The 14,253-nt window shown below is 41.8% G+C and overlaps 1 protein-coding gene across 1 annotated transcript in view; it reads right to left on the bottom strand.

Annotated features, from left to right (window-relative positions):
* GLMN (glomulin, FKBP associated protein) overlaps positions 1-14,253 on the bottom strand; it is a 71,955-nt gene that overhangs the window by 1,176 nt on the left and 56,526 nt on the right. The window contains exon 17 of the mRNA XM_053694002.1: positions 9,052-9,175. Within this exon, the coding sequence (XP_053549977.1) occupies positions 9,052-9,175 (124 nt within the window). The remainder of the gene's footprint in view (positions 1-9,051; positions 9,176-14,253) is intronic.

The following is a 14,253-nucleotide window of genomic DNA, read 5'->3' as shown; positions in this document are numbered from 1 at the left end:
CTGATCAGACCCATGGCCCTGAAGACCCTAACAGCTGTATGCCCACATCATACCTCTGATCAGACCCATAGCCCTGAAGACCCTAACAGCTGTATGCCCACATCAGACCTCTGATCAGACCCATAGACCTGAAGACCCATAGACCTGAAGACCCTAACAGCTGTATTCCCACATCAGACCTCTGATCAGACCCATGGCGCCTACATCAGATCTCTGATCAGACCCATGGCCCAAGGATGTTAGTGGTCTGTACATGCCCTTCTTACCACCAGTAGAGAGCCCTTCCTGTGCTTGTGCAAGTACAGCAGAGGATTTTAGAAGAAAACATAATTTATGCTTACCTGATAAATTCCTTTCTCCTGTAGTGTGATCAGTCCACGGGTCATCATTACTTCTGGGATATTACTCCTCCCCAACAGGAAGTGCAAGAGGATTCACCCAGCAGAGCTGCCATATAGCTCCTCCCCTCTACGTCACTCCCAGTCATTCGACCAAGGACCAACAAGAAAGGAGAAGCCAAAGGGTGTAGTGGTGACTGGAGTATAATTTAAAAAATATTTACCTGCCTTAAAAAACAGGGCGGGCCGTGGACTGATCACACTACAGGAGAAAGGAATTTATCAGGTAAGCATAAATTATGTTTTCTCCTGTTAAGTGTGATCAGTCCACGGGTCATCATTACTTCTGGGATACCAATACCAAAGCAAAAGTACACGGATGACGGGAGGGATAGGCAGGCTCGTTATACAGAAGGAACCACTGCCTGAAGGACCTTTCTCCCAAAAATAGCCTCCGAGGAAGCAAAAGTGTCAAATTTGTAAAATTTGGAAAAAGTATGAAGCGAAGACCAAGTTGCAGCCTTGCAAATCTGTTCAACAGAGGCCTCATTCTTAAAGGCCCAAGTGGAAGCCACAGCTCTAGTGGAATGAGCTGTAATTCTTTCAGGAGGCTGCTGTCCAGCAGTCTCATAAGCTAAACGAATTATGCTACGAAGCCAAAAAGAAAGAGAGGTAGCAGAAGCCTTTTGACCTCTCCTCTGACCAGAGTAAACGACAAACAGGGAAGATGTTTGTCGAAATTCCTTAGTTGCCTGTAAGTAAAATTTTAGGGCACAAACTACATCCAGATTGTGCAGAAGACGTTCCTTCTTCGAAGAAGGATTTGGACACAAAGAAGGAACAACAATCTCTTGATTGATATTCCTGTTAGTGACTACCTTAGGTAAGAACCCAGGTTTAGTACGCAGAACTACCTTATCCGAATGAAAAATCAAATAAGGAGAATCACAATGTAAGGCTGATAACTCAGAGACTCTTCGAGCCGAGGAAATAGCCATTAAAAATAGAACTTTCCAAGATAACAACTTTATATCAATGGAATGAAGGGGTTCAAACGGAACGCCCTGTAAAACGTTAAGAACAAGGTTTAAACTCCATGGCGGAGCAACAGTTTTAAACACAGGCTTAATCCTGGCCAAAGCCTGACAAAAAGCCTGAACGTCTGGAACTTCTGACAGACGTTTGTGCAACAGAATGGACAGAGCTGAGATCTGTCCCTTTAATGAACTAGCAGATAAACCCTTTTCTAAACCTTCTTGTAGAAAAGACAATATCCTAGGAATCCTAACCTTACTCCAAGAGTAACCTTTGGATTCGCACCAATATAGGTATTTACGCCATATCTTATGGTAAATCTTTCTGGTAACAGGCTTCCTAGCCTGTATTAAGGTATCAATAACTGACTCAGAAAACCCACGTTTTGATAAAATCAAGCGTTCAATTTCCAAGCAGTCAGCTTCAGAGAAGTTAGATTTTGATGTTTGAAAGGACCCTGTATCAGAAGGTCCTGTTTCAGAGGTAGAGACCAAGGTGGACAGGATGACATGTCCACCAGGTCTGCATACCAAGTCCTGCGTGGCCATGCAGGTGCTATTAGAATAACTGATGCTCTCTCCTGCTTGATTCTGGCAATCAATCGAGGAAGCATCGGGAAGGGTGGAAACACATAAGCCATCCTGAAGGTCCATGGTGCTGTCAAGGCATCTATCAGGACTGCTCCTGGATCCCTGGATCTGGACCCGTAACGAGGAAGCTTGGCGTTCTGTCGAGACGCCATGAGATCTATCTCTGGTTTGCCCCAATGACGAAGTATTTGAGCAAAGACCTCCGGATGAAGTTCCCACTCCCCCGGATGAAAAGTCTGACGACTTAAGAAATCCGCCTCCCAGTTCTCCACTCCCGGGATGTGGATTGCTGACAGGTGGCAAGAGTGAGACTCTGCCCAGCGAATTATCTTTGATACTTCCATCATTGCTAGGGAGCTTCTTGTCCCTCCTTGATGGTTGATGTAAGCTACAGTCGTGATGTTGTCCGACTGAAACCTGATGAACCCCCGAGTTGTCAACTGGGGCCAAGCCAGGAGGGCATTGAGAACTGCTCTCAATTCCAGAATGTTTATTGGTAGGAGACTCTCCTCCTGACTCCATTGTCCCTGAGCCTTCAGAGAATTCCAGACGGCACCCCAACCTAGAAGGCTGGCGTCTGTTGTTACAATTGTCCAGTCTGGCCTGCTGAATGGCATTCCCCTGGACAGATGTGGCCGAGAAAGCCACCATAGAAGAGAATTTCTGGTCTCTTGATCCAGAGAAGGGGACAAGTCTGAGTAATCCCCATTCCACTGACTTAGCATGCACAATTGCAGTGGTCTGAGGTGTAAGCGTGCAAAGGGTACTATGTCCATTGCCGCTACCATTAAGCCGATTACCTCCATGCATTGAGCCACGGACGGGTGTTGAATGGAGTGAAGGGCGCGGCAAGCACTTTGAAGTCTTGTTAACCTGTCTTCTGTCAGGTAAATCTTCATTTCTACAGAATCTATAAGAGTCCCCAGGAAGGGAACTCTTGTGAGTGGAAAGAGAGAACTTTTCTTTTCGTTCACCTTCCATCCATGCGACCTTAGAAATGCCAGTACTAACTCTGTATGAGACTTGGCAGTTTGAAAGCTTGAAGCTTATATCAGAATGTCGTCTAGGTACGGAGCTACCGAGATTCCTCGCGGTCTTAGTACCGCCAGAAGAGCACCCAGAACCTTTGTGAAGATTCTTGGAGCTGTAGCCAATCCGAATGGAAGAGCTACAAACTGGTAATGCCTGTCTAGGAAGGCAAACCTTAGGTACCGGTAATGATCTTTGTGAATCGGTATGTGAAGGTAAGCATCCTTTAAATCCACTGTGGTCATGTACTGACCCTTTTGGATCATGGGTAAAATTGTCCGAATAGTCTCCATTTTGAACGATGGAACTCTTAAGAATTTGTTTAGGATCTTTAAATCCAGGATTGGTCTGAAAGTTCCCTCTTTTTGGGAACCACAAACAGATTTGAGTAAAACCCTTGTCCCTGTTCCGATCGTGGAACAGGATGTATTACTCCCATTAACAAAAGCTCTTGTACGCAGCGTAGAAACGCCTCTTTCTTTGTTTGGTTTGTTGACAACCTTGACAGATGAAATCTCTCTCTTGGAGGAGAGTATTTGAAGTCCAGAAGGTATCCCTGAGATATTATCTCTAGCGCCCAGGGATCCTGGACATCTCTTGCCCAAGCCTGGGCGAAGAGAGAAAGTCTGCCCCCCACTAGATCCGATCCCGGATCGGGGGCCCTCAATTCATGCTGTTTTAGGGGCAGCAGCAGGTTTCCTGGCCTGCTTGCCCTTGTTCCAAGACTGGTTAGGTCTCCAGCCTTGTCTGTAGCGAGCAACAGATCCTTCCTGTTTTGGAGCAGAGGAAGTTGATGCTGCTTTGAAATTCCGAAAGGAACGAAAATTAGACTGTCTAGCCTTAGGTTTGGCTCTGTCTTGAGGCAGGGCATGGCCTTTACCTCCTGTAATGTCAGCGATAATTTCTTTCAAACCGGGCCCAAATAAGGTCTGCCCTTTGAAAGGTATATTAAGTAATTTAGACTTAGAAGTAACATCAGCTGACCAGGATTTTAGCCACAGTGCTCTGCGCGCCTGAATGGCGAATCCGGAATTCTTAGCCGTAAGTTTAGTTAAATGTACTACGGCCTCCGAAATGAATGAATTAGCTAGCTTAAGGACTTTAAGCTTGTCCGTAATCTCATCCAGAGTAGCTGAACTAATGGTCTCTTCCAGAGACTCAAACCAGAATGCCGCCGCAGCCGTGACCGGCGCAATGCATGCAAGGGGTTGCAATATAAAACCTTGTTGAACAAACATTTTCTTAAGGTAACCCTCTAACTTTTTATCCATTGGATCTGAAAAGGCACAGCTATCCTCCACCGGGATAGTGGTACGCTTAGCTAAAGTAGAAACTGCTCCCTCCACCTTAGGGACCGTTTGCCATAAGTCCCGTGTGGTGGTGTCTATTGGAAACATCTTTCTAAATATCGGAGGGGGTGAGAACGGCACACCGGGTCTATCCCACTCCTTAGTAATAATTTCAGTTAGTCTCTTAGGTATAGGAAAAACGTCAGTACTCGTTGGTACCGCAAAATATTTATCCAACCTACACATTTTCTCTGGTATTGCAACTGTGTTACAATCATTCAGAGCCGCTAACACCTCCCCTAGTAATACACGGAGGTTTTCCAGCTTAAATTTAAAATTTGAAATATCTGAATCCAATCTGTTTGGATCAGAACCGTCAGCCGCAGAATGAAGCTCTCCGTCCTCATGTTCTGCAAGTTGTGACGCAGTATCTGACATGGCCCTAGCATTATCAGCGCACTCTGTTCTCACCCCAGAGTGATCACGCTTGCCTCTTAGTTCTGGTAATTTAGCCAAAACTTCAGTCATAACAGTAGCCATATCTTGTAATGTTATTTGTAATGGCCGCCCAGATGTACTGGGCGCCACAATATCACGCACCTCCCGAGCGGGAGATGCAGGTACTGATACGTGAGGCGAGTTAGTCGGCATAACTCTCCCCTCGCTGTTTGGTGAAATGTGTTCAATTTGTACAGATTGACTTTTATTTAAAGTAGCATCAATACAGTTAGTACATAAATGTCTATTGGGCTCCACTTTGGCATTAGCACAAATAGCACAGCTATCTTCCTCTGAATCAGACATGTTTAACACACTAGCAAATAAACTTGCAACTTGGAATACTATTCAAGTAAAATACTATGAAAACGTACTGTGCCTATAAGAAGCACAGAAAGATTTATGACAGTTGAAAATTAATAAACTGAAAAGGTTATAGCATCAATCTTTGTAAAAAAACCCCACAATTTTAGCAAAGGTTTGTTCCCATTAGCAAAGGATAACTAACCCTGATAGCAGAAAAAAAGTTACAGAATAAACGTTTTTTTTTCACAGTCAACTACAATCTCACAGCTCTGCTGTGAATGATTACCTCCCTCAAAACAAGTTTTGAAGACCCCTGAGTTCTGTAGAGATGAACCGGATCATGCAGGAAATACAATGAGCTTCTGACTGAATTTTTTGATGCGTAGCAAAAGCGCCAAAAAAAGGCCCCTCCCCCTCACACACAACAGTGAGAGAGATCAGTAAACTGTCAGAAATTAGATCAAGCAACTTCCAAGTGGAAAAATAGTGCCCAAACATTTTATTCACCCAGTACCTCAGAAAATGAAAACGATTTTACATTCCAGCAAAAACGTTTAACATAAATTAAGAGTTATTAAAAAGCCTGTTGCTAGTCCCTGCAAAATAGGCTAAAGTCTTATGTACACAGTGTAATTCCAGTGAAGTACCATTCCCCAGAATACTGAAGTGTAAAATATACATACATGACATTATATCGGTATGGCAGGATTTTCTCATCAATTCCATTGTCAGAAAATAAAAGCTGCTACATACCTCTTTGCAGATTAATCTGCCCGCTGTCCCCTGATCTGAAGTTTACCTCTCCTCAGATGGCCGAGAAACAGCAATATGATCTTAACTACTCCGGCTAAAATCATAGTAAAAACTCTGGTAGATTCTTCTTCAAATTCTACCAGAGAAGGAATAACACACTCCGGTGCTATTATAAAATAACAAACTTTTGATTGAAGGTATAAAACTAAGTATAATCACCATAGTCCTCTCACACATCCTATCTAGTCGTTGGGTGCAAGAGAATGACTGGGAGTGACGTAGAGGGGAGGAGCTATATGGCAGCTCTGCTGGGTGAATCCTCTTGCACTTCCTGTTGGGGAGGAGTAATATCCCAGAAGTAATGATGACCCGTGGACTGATCACACTTAACAGGAGAAATACCGTTATCCCACAGGGGGAGGCTAAGTAACATGTCCCCACAACGCCTGTGGGTAGTTATGGCTGAAATCCCTAGGGAGATACTGCGCACATAACAGGATATTCCTATTTTCCTGCATCATTTAGCTAGTTGGAAAGCTCTTCTTTCTTTGTGAATCATATGTCCCAGGGAAAAAAAAAAAGAGCCTCAGATGATCTGAGCTCCCATATATAAATCCATAAGCAAGTAGCTGGAACACCTCTATTCTCAGCCTACTCATAGGGAGGCCAAGAACAAAACTGGTGGGAGGGATTTAAGCTCTTGTGTGGGCTCTTGGCCTCCTCCTAGTGGGGGGGAATTATATCCCCACATGTTATGGAGCCTATGAACTATCATCATACAGAAGAATTGTATTCTCTATCTGACTCATGTTTAAGGCATTGTAATAATCCCCCAAAACAACATAAATAAAAAAAGCAGGTAAAGACACATTCATATAAGAATAATAATTTAGCTTAAAATAATGTTATGAAAGAAAATGTTATTCAGATAAAACATACAATTTTAAACAAATTTTCAGTTTACTTCTATTATCAAATGAACTTCATTCTCTTGGTATTCTTTGTTGAAGGAGCAGCAATGCACTGCTGGGAGCTTGCTGAACACATTGGCCACCAATCAGCAGCTAGCTCCCAGTAGTGCATTGCTGCTCCTAAGCCTACCTAGGTATGCTTTTAAACAAAGGATACCAAGAGAATGAAGCAAATTAGATAACGGAAGTAAATTGGAAAGTTGTTTAAAAATACAGGCTCTATCCAAATAATGAAAGAAAAACAATATGGGGTTCATGTCCCTTTTAACTCATTGAGGCTACTCAAGCAAAATAAAGACTGTAAGCGTGGAAAGCCAACCTTAGACCCCTACAACACAGTATACTAAACTGAAAAATGTCATCACACTGCCTATCACTAAAGTGACAATAATTCACTATAACCCATATAAAATATTGTCTTGTACATTTCTGTATTCATTATTAAATGGTCAGAAGATGAAAAGGGACAGTTTATTTAACAATGTTCTCCCCTTTAATTTGTTCCCAATGATCCACTTTATCTGCTGGAGTTTATTAAATTGTTGACAAGTATTTCCATTACTCTTATATTGCCATTTGAAATAGCTGATTTAGCCTGTGGTATCCCCACCTATCCTGAAAGTCTGTGGCCTTAGGCCCAAGCTATAGATGAGCTGTGTAAACACAACCAGCAGAAGAAACTACACTCCTAGTAGGGTATATAAGAGATAAGGTAACAATGTTAGTTTTCCATTGTTCTCTCCAAGTATTAATCTTTGGTTTACGGACAGATATAACATAAAGATGCATGTATATGTACACAATGTAATAAAGTAATGAGATCTGATTATACCTACAGATATAAGATAAAGAAGCAGGTATATGTACACAATGTGATACAGTAATGAGATCTGATTATACCTACAGATATAAGATAAAGAAGCAGGAATCTGTACACAGTGTGATACAGTAATGAGATCTGATTATACCTAGAGATATAAGATACAGACAAATGTATATGTACACAGTGTGATACAGTAATGAGATCTGATTATACCTAGAGATATAAGATACAGACAAATGTATATGTACACAATGTGATAAAGTAATGAGATCTGATTATACCTACAAATATAAGATACAGACACGTGTATATATACACAGTGTGATACAGTAATGTGATCTGATTATACCTACAGATATAAGATAAAGAAGCAGGTATATGTACACAATGTGATACAGTAATGAGATCTGATTATACCTACAGATATAAGATAAAGACACATGTATATGTACACAATGTGATAAAGTAATGAGATCTGATTATACCTACAGATATAAGATAAAGAAGCAGGTATATGTGCACAGTGTGATACAGTAATGAGATCTGATTATACCTACAGATATAAGATAAAGACACATGTATATGTACACAGTGTGATACAGTAATGAGATCTGATTATACCTACAGATATAAGATACAGACACATGTATATGTACACAATGTGATATAGTAATGAGATCTGATTATACCTACAGATATAAGATAAAGAAGCAGGTATATGTACACAATGTGATAAAGTAATGAGATCTGATTATACCTACAGATATAAGATAAAGACACAGGTATATGTACACAATGTGATAAAGTAAGGAGATCTGATTATACCTACAGATATAAGATAAAGAAGCAGGTATATGTACACAATGTAATAAAGTAATGAGATCTGATTATACCTACAGATATAAGATAAAGAAGCAGGTATATGTACACAATGTGATAATGTAATGATATCTGATTATACCTACAGATATAAGATAAAGACACATGTATATGTACAGAATATGATAAAGTAATGAGATCTGATAATACCTACAGATATAAGATAAAGACACATGTATATGTACACAATGTGATAAAGTAATGAGATCTGATTATACCTACAGATATAAGATAAAGACACAGGTATATGTACACAATATGATAAAGTAATGAGATCTGATTATACCTACAGATATAAGATAAAGATGCATGTATATGTACACAATGTGATAAAGTAATGAGATCTGATACCTACAAGCTCAGCCCATTTTATTAGGTTGTGGCTTCAAAACACAAAATCAGCTAATTAATCTACACAAATAAACCTTAAAAAGAAATTCTTATACATTTTATACTCTGGTAAAACTCATTAAGGGAAAAACGATTTTATAGTAGGCAAATGTCACCTTGTCTGTAGGTTAGACACACAACAACACTGACCTTTCTTTTTCTCACTTGTGTTCCTCATCTCGGCTTCATAATGGGCTTTTGACATATTGAGTCCAGTGTGTAAGGGCTTTAGATAATCAGGGTCTATTTTACTAAGTTCAGTCCAAACTCCAGTCTGTACAAATAGAAAATGTTTAGGTTAAAGGGATATGAAACTCACATTTTCTTTTCATGTTTGATAGAATATACATTTTTAAACAACTTTCCAATTTACAAATATCAATTTTGCTTCATTCTCTTGCTGTAATGAGTAAGTAATTGCTCTCCTTGCTGTAATGAGTAAGACATTGCTATTCTTGCTGTAATGAGTGAGTAAGACCTTGCTCTCCTTGCTGTAATGAGTAAGTAATTGCTCTCCTTGCTGTAATGAGTAAGACATTGCTATTCTTGCTGTAATGAGTGAGTAAGACCTTGCTCCCATTGCTGTAATAAATAAGTCCTTGCTCCCCTTGTTGTAATGAGTGAAAAAGACCTTGCTGTAATGAGTGAGTAAGACCTTGCTCTCCTTGCTGTAATGAGTAAGACCTTGCTGTAATGAGTAAGACCTTGCTCTCCTTGCTGTAATGAGTGAGTAAGACCTTGCTCTCCTTGCTGTAATGAGTAAGTCATTGCTCTCCTTGCTGTAATGAGTGAGTAAGACATTGCTCTTCTTGCTGTAATGAGTGAGTAAGACCTTGCTCCCCTTGCTTTAATGAATAAGACCTTGCTCTCCTTGCTGTAATGAGTAAGACCTTGCTCTCCCTGCTGTAATGAGTAAGACCTTGCTCTCCCTGCTGTAATGAGTAAGACCTTGCTCTCCTTGCTGTAATGAGTAAGACCTTGCTCTCCTTGCTGTAATGAGTGAGTAAGATCTTGCTCCCCTTGCTGTAATGAGTGAGTAAGACCTTGCTCTCCTTGCTGTAATGAGTGAGTAAGACATTGATCCTTTTGCTGTAATGAGCGAGTAAGACCGTGCTCTACCTGCTGTAATGAACGAGTAAGACCTTGCTCTCCTTGCTGTAATGAGCGAGTAAGACCTTGCTCTCCTTGCTATAACGAGTAAGACCTAGCTGTAATGGAGTAAGACCTTGCTCTCCTTGCTGTAATGAGTGAGTAAAACCTTGCTCTCTTTGCTGTAATGAGTAAGACCGTGCTCCCCTTGCTGTAATAAGAAAGACCTTGCTCCTTTTGCTGTAATGAGTAAGACCTTGCTCCTTTTGCTGTAATGAGTAAGACATTGCTCCTTTTGCTGTAATGAGTGAGACATTGCTCCTTTTGCTGTAATGAGCGAGTAAGTCAGTGCTCTCCCTGCTGTAATGAGCGAGTAAGACCACGCTGTCCTTGCTGTAATGAGCGAGTAAGACCATACTCTCCCTGCTGTAATGAGCGAGTAAGACCTTGCTCTCCTTGATGTAATGAGTGAGTAAGACCTTGCTCTCCTTGATGTAATGAGTAAGACCTTGCTCTCCTTGCTGTAATGAGTGAGTAAGACCTTGCTCTCCTTGCTGTAATGAGTAACACCTTGCTCTCCTTGATGTAATGAGTGAGTAAGACCTTGCTCTCCTTGCTGTAATTAATAAGACATTGCTCTCCTTGCTGTAATGAGTAAGACCTTGCTCTCCTTGCTGTAAAAAGACCTTGCTCTCCTTGCTGTAATGAGTAAGACCTTGCTCTCCTTGCTGTAATGAGTAAGACCTTGCTCTCCTTGCTGTAATAAGCGTTGCTCTCCTTGCTGTAATGAGCGAGTAAGACCTTGCTCTCATTGATGTAATGAGTAAGACCTTGCTCTCCTTGCTGTAATGAGTAAGACCTTGCTCTCCTTGCTGTAATGAGTAAGACCTTGCTCTCCTTGCTGTAATGAGTAAGACCTTGCTCTCCCTGCTGTAATGAGTAAGACCTTGCTCTCCCTGCTGTAATGAGTAAGACCTTGCTCCCCTTGCTGTAATGAGTAAGACCTTGCTCTCGTTGCTGTAATGAGAGAGTAAGACCTTGATCCTTTTGCTGTAATAAGCGAGTAAGACCTTGATCTTCTTGCTGTAATGAGCAAGTAAGACCGTGCTCTACCTGCTGTAATGAGCGAGTAAGACCTTGCTCTCCTTGCTATAACGAGTGAGTAAGACCTTACTCTCCTTGCTGTAATGAGTAAGACCTAGCTGTAATGGAGTAAGACCTTGCTCTCCTTGCTGTAATGAGTGAGTAAGACCTTGCTCTCCTTGCTGTAATTGATAAGACCTTGCTCTCCTTGCTGTAATTAATAAGACATTGCTCTCCTTGCTGTAATGAGTAAGACCTTGCTCTCCTTGCTGTAATGAGTAAGACCTTGCTCTCCTTGCTGTAATGAGTAAGACCTTGCTCTCCTTGCTGTAATAAGACCTTGCTCTCCTTGCTGTAATGAGTAAGACCTTGCTCTCCTTGCTGAAATGAGTAAGACCTTGCTCTCCTTGCTGTAATGAGTAAGACCTTGCTGTAATGAGTAAGACCTTGCTGTAATGAGTAAGACCTTGCTCTCCTTGTTGTAATGAGTAAGACCTTGCTCTCCTTGCTGTAATAAGCATTGCTCTCCTTGCTGTAATGAGCGAGTAAGACCTTGCTCTCATTGATGTAATGAGTAAGACCTTGCTCTCCTTGCTGCAATGAGTGAGTAAGACCTTGCTCTCCTTGCTGTAATGAGTAAGACCTTGCTCTCCCTGCTGTAATGAGTGAATAAGACCTTGCTCTCCCTGCTGTAATGAGTGAGTAAGACCTTGCTCTCCCTGCTGTAATGAGTAAGACCTTGCTCCCCTTGCTGTAATGAGTGAGTAAGACCTTGCTCCCCTTGCTGTAATGAGAGAGTAAGACCTTGATCCTTTTGCTGTAATAAGCGAGTAAGACCTTGATCTCCTTGCTGTAATGAGTGAGTAAGACCTTGCTCTCCTTGCTGTAATTAATAAGACATTGCTCTCCTTGCTGTAATGAGTAAGACCTTGGTCTCCTTGCTGTAATGAGTAAGACCTTGGTCTCCTTGCTGTAATGAGTAAGACCTTGCTCTCTTTGCTGTAATGAGTAAGACCTTGCTCTCTTTGCTGTAATGAGTAAGACCTTGCTCTCTTTGCTGTAATGAGTAAGACCTTGCTCTCCTTGCTGTAATGAGTAAGACCTTGCTCTCCTTGCTGTAATGAGTAAGACCTTGCTCTCCTTGCTGTAATGAGTAAGACCTTGCTCTCCTTGCTGTAATGAGTAAGACCTTGCTCTCCTTGCTGTAATGAGTAAGACCTTGCTCTCCGTGCTGTAATGAGTAAGACCTTGCTCTCCGTGCTGTAATGAGTAAGACCTTGCTCTCCGTGCTGTAATGAGTAAGACCTTGCTGTAATGAGTAAGACCTTGCTCTCCTTGCTGTAATAAGCGTTGCTCTCCTTGCTGTAATGAGTGAGTAAGACTTTGCTGTAATGAGTAAGACCTTGCTCTCCTTGCTGTAATGAGCGAGTAAGACCTTGCTGTAATGAGCGAGTAAGACCGTACTCTCCCTGCTGTAATGAGTAAGACCTTGCTCTCCTTGCTGTAATGAGCGAGTAAGACCTTGCTGTAATGAGCGAGTAAGACCGTACTCTCCCTGCTGTAATGAGTAAGACCTTGCTCTCCTTGCTGTAATGAGTAAGACCTTGCTCTCCTTGCTGTAATGAGCGAGTAAGACCTTGCTCTCAATGCTGTAAGGAGCGAGTAAGACCATACTCTCCCTGCTGTAATGAGCGAGTAAGACCTTGCTCTCCTTGATGTAATGAGTAAGACCTTGCTCTCCTTGCTGTAATGAGTGAGTAAGACCTTGCTCTCCTTGCTGTAATTAATAAGACATTGCTCTCCTTGCTGTAATGAGTAAGACCTTGGTCTCCTTGCTGTAATGAGTAAGACCTTGCTCTCTTTGCTGTAATGAGTAAGACCTTGCTCTCTTTGCTGTAATGAGTAAGACCTTGCTCTCTTTGCTGTAATGAGTAAGACCTTGCTCTCTTTGCTGTAATGAGTAAGATCTTGCTCTCCTTGCTGTAATGAGTAAGACCTTGCTCTCCTTGCTGTAATGAGTAAGACCTTGCTCTCCTTGCTGTAATGAGTAAGACCTTGCTCTCCTTGCTGTAATGAGTAAGACCTTGCTCTCCTTGCTGTAATTTGTAAGACCTTGCTCCTTTTGCTGTAATGAGTAAGACCTTGCTCCTTTTGCTGTAATGAGTAAGACCTTGCTCCTTTTGCTGTAATGAGTAAGACATTGCTCCTTTTGCTGTAATGAGCGAGTAAGACTGTGCTCTCCCTGCTGTAATGAGCGAGTAAGACCTTGCTCTCCTTGCTGTAATGAGTAAGACCTTGCTCTCCTTGCTGTAATGAGTAAGACCTTGCTCTCCTTGCTGTAATGAGTAAGACCTTGCTCTCCTTGCTGTAATTAATAAGACATTGCTCTCCTTGCTGTAATGAATAAGACCTTGGTCTCCTTGCTGTAATGAGTAAGACCTTGCTCTCTTTGCTGTAATGAGTAAGACCTTGCTCTCTTTGCTGTAATGAGTAAGACCTTGCTCTCTTTGCTGTAATGAGTAAGACCTTGCTCTCCTTGCTGTAATGAGTAAGACCTTGCTCTCCTTGCTGTAATGAGTAAGACCTTGCTCTCCTTGCTGTAATGAGTAATACCTTGCTCTCCTTGCTGTAATGAGTAAGACCTTGCTCTCCTTGCTGTAATGAGTAAGACCTTGCTCTCCTTGCTGTAATGAGTAAGACCTTGCTCTCCGTGCTGTAATGAGTAAGACCTTGCTCTCCGTGCTGTAATGAGTAAGACCTTGCTCTCCGTGCTGTAATGAGTAAGACCTTGCTGTAATGAGTAAGACCTTGCTCTCCTTGCTGTAATAAGCGTTGCTCTCCTTGCTGTAATGAGTAAGACCTTGCTCTCCTTGCTGTAATTAATAAGACATTGCTCTCCTTGCTGTAATGAATAAGACCTTGGTCTCCTTGCTGTAATGAGTAAGACCTTGCTCTCTTTGCTGTAATGAGTAAGACCTTGCTCTCTTTGCTGTAATGAGTAAGACCTTGCTCTCCTTGCTGTAATGAGTAAGACCTTGCTCTCCTTGCTGTAATGAGTAAGACCTTGCTCTCCTTGCTGTAATGAGTAATACCTTGCTCTCCTTGCTGTAATGAGTAAGACCTTGCTCTCCTTGCTGTAATGAGTAAGACCTTGCTCTCCTTGCTGTAATGAGTAAGACC

Source organism: Bombina bombina, chromosome 10 (assembly GCF_027579735.1).
Source record: "Bombina bombina isolate aBomBom1 chromosome 10, aBomBom1.pri, whole genome shotgun sequence".
NCBI lineage: Eukaryota > Metazoa > Chordata > Amphibia > Anura > Bombinatoridae > Bombina > Bombina bombina.
This window is presented reverse-complemented; position numbering and strand designations above follow the sequence as displayed.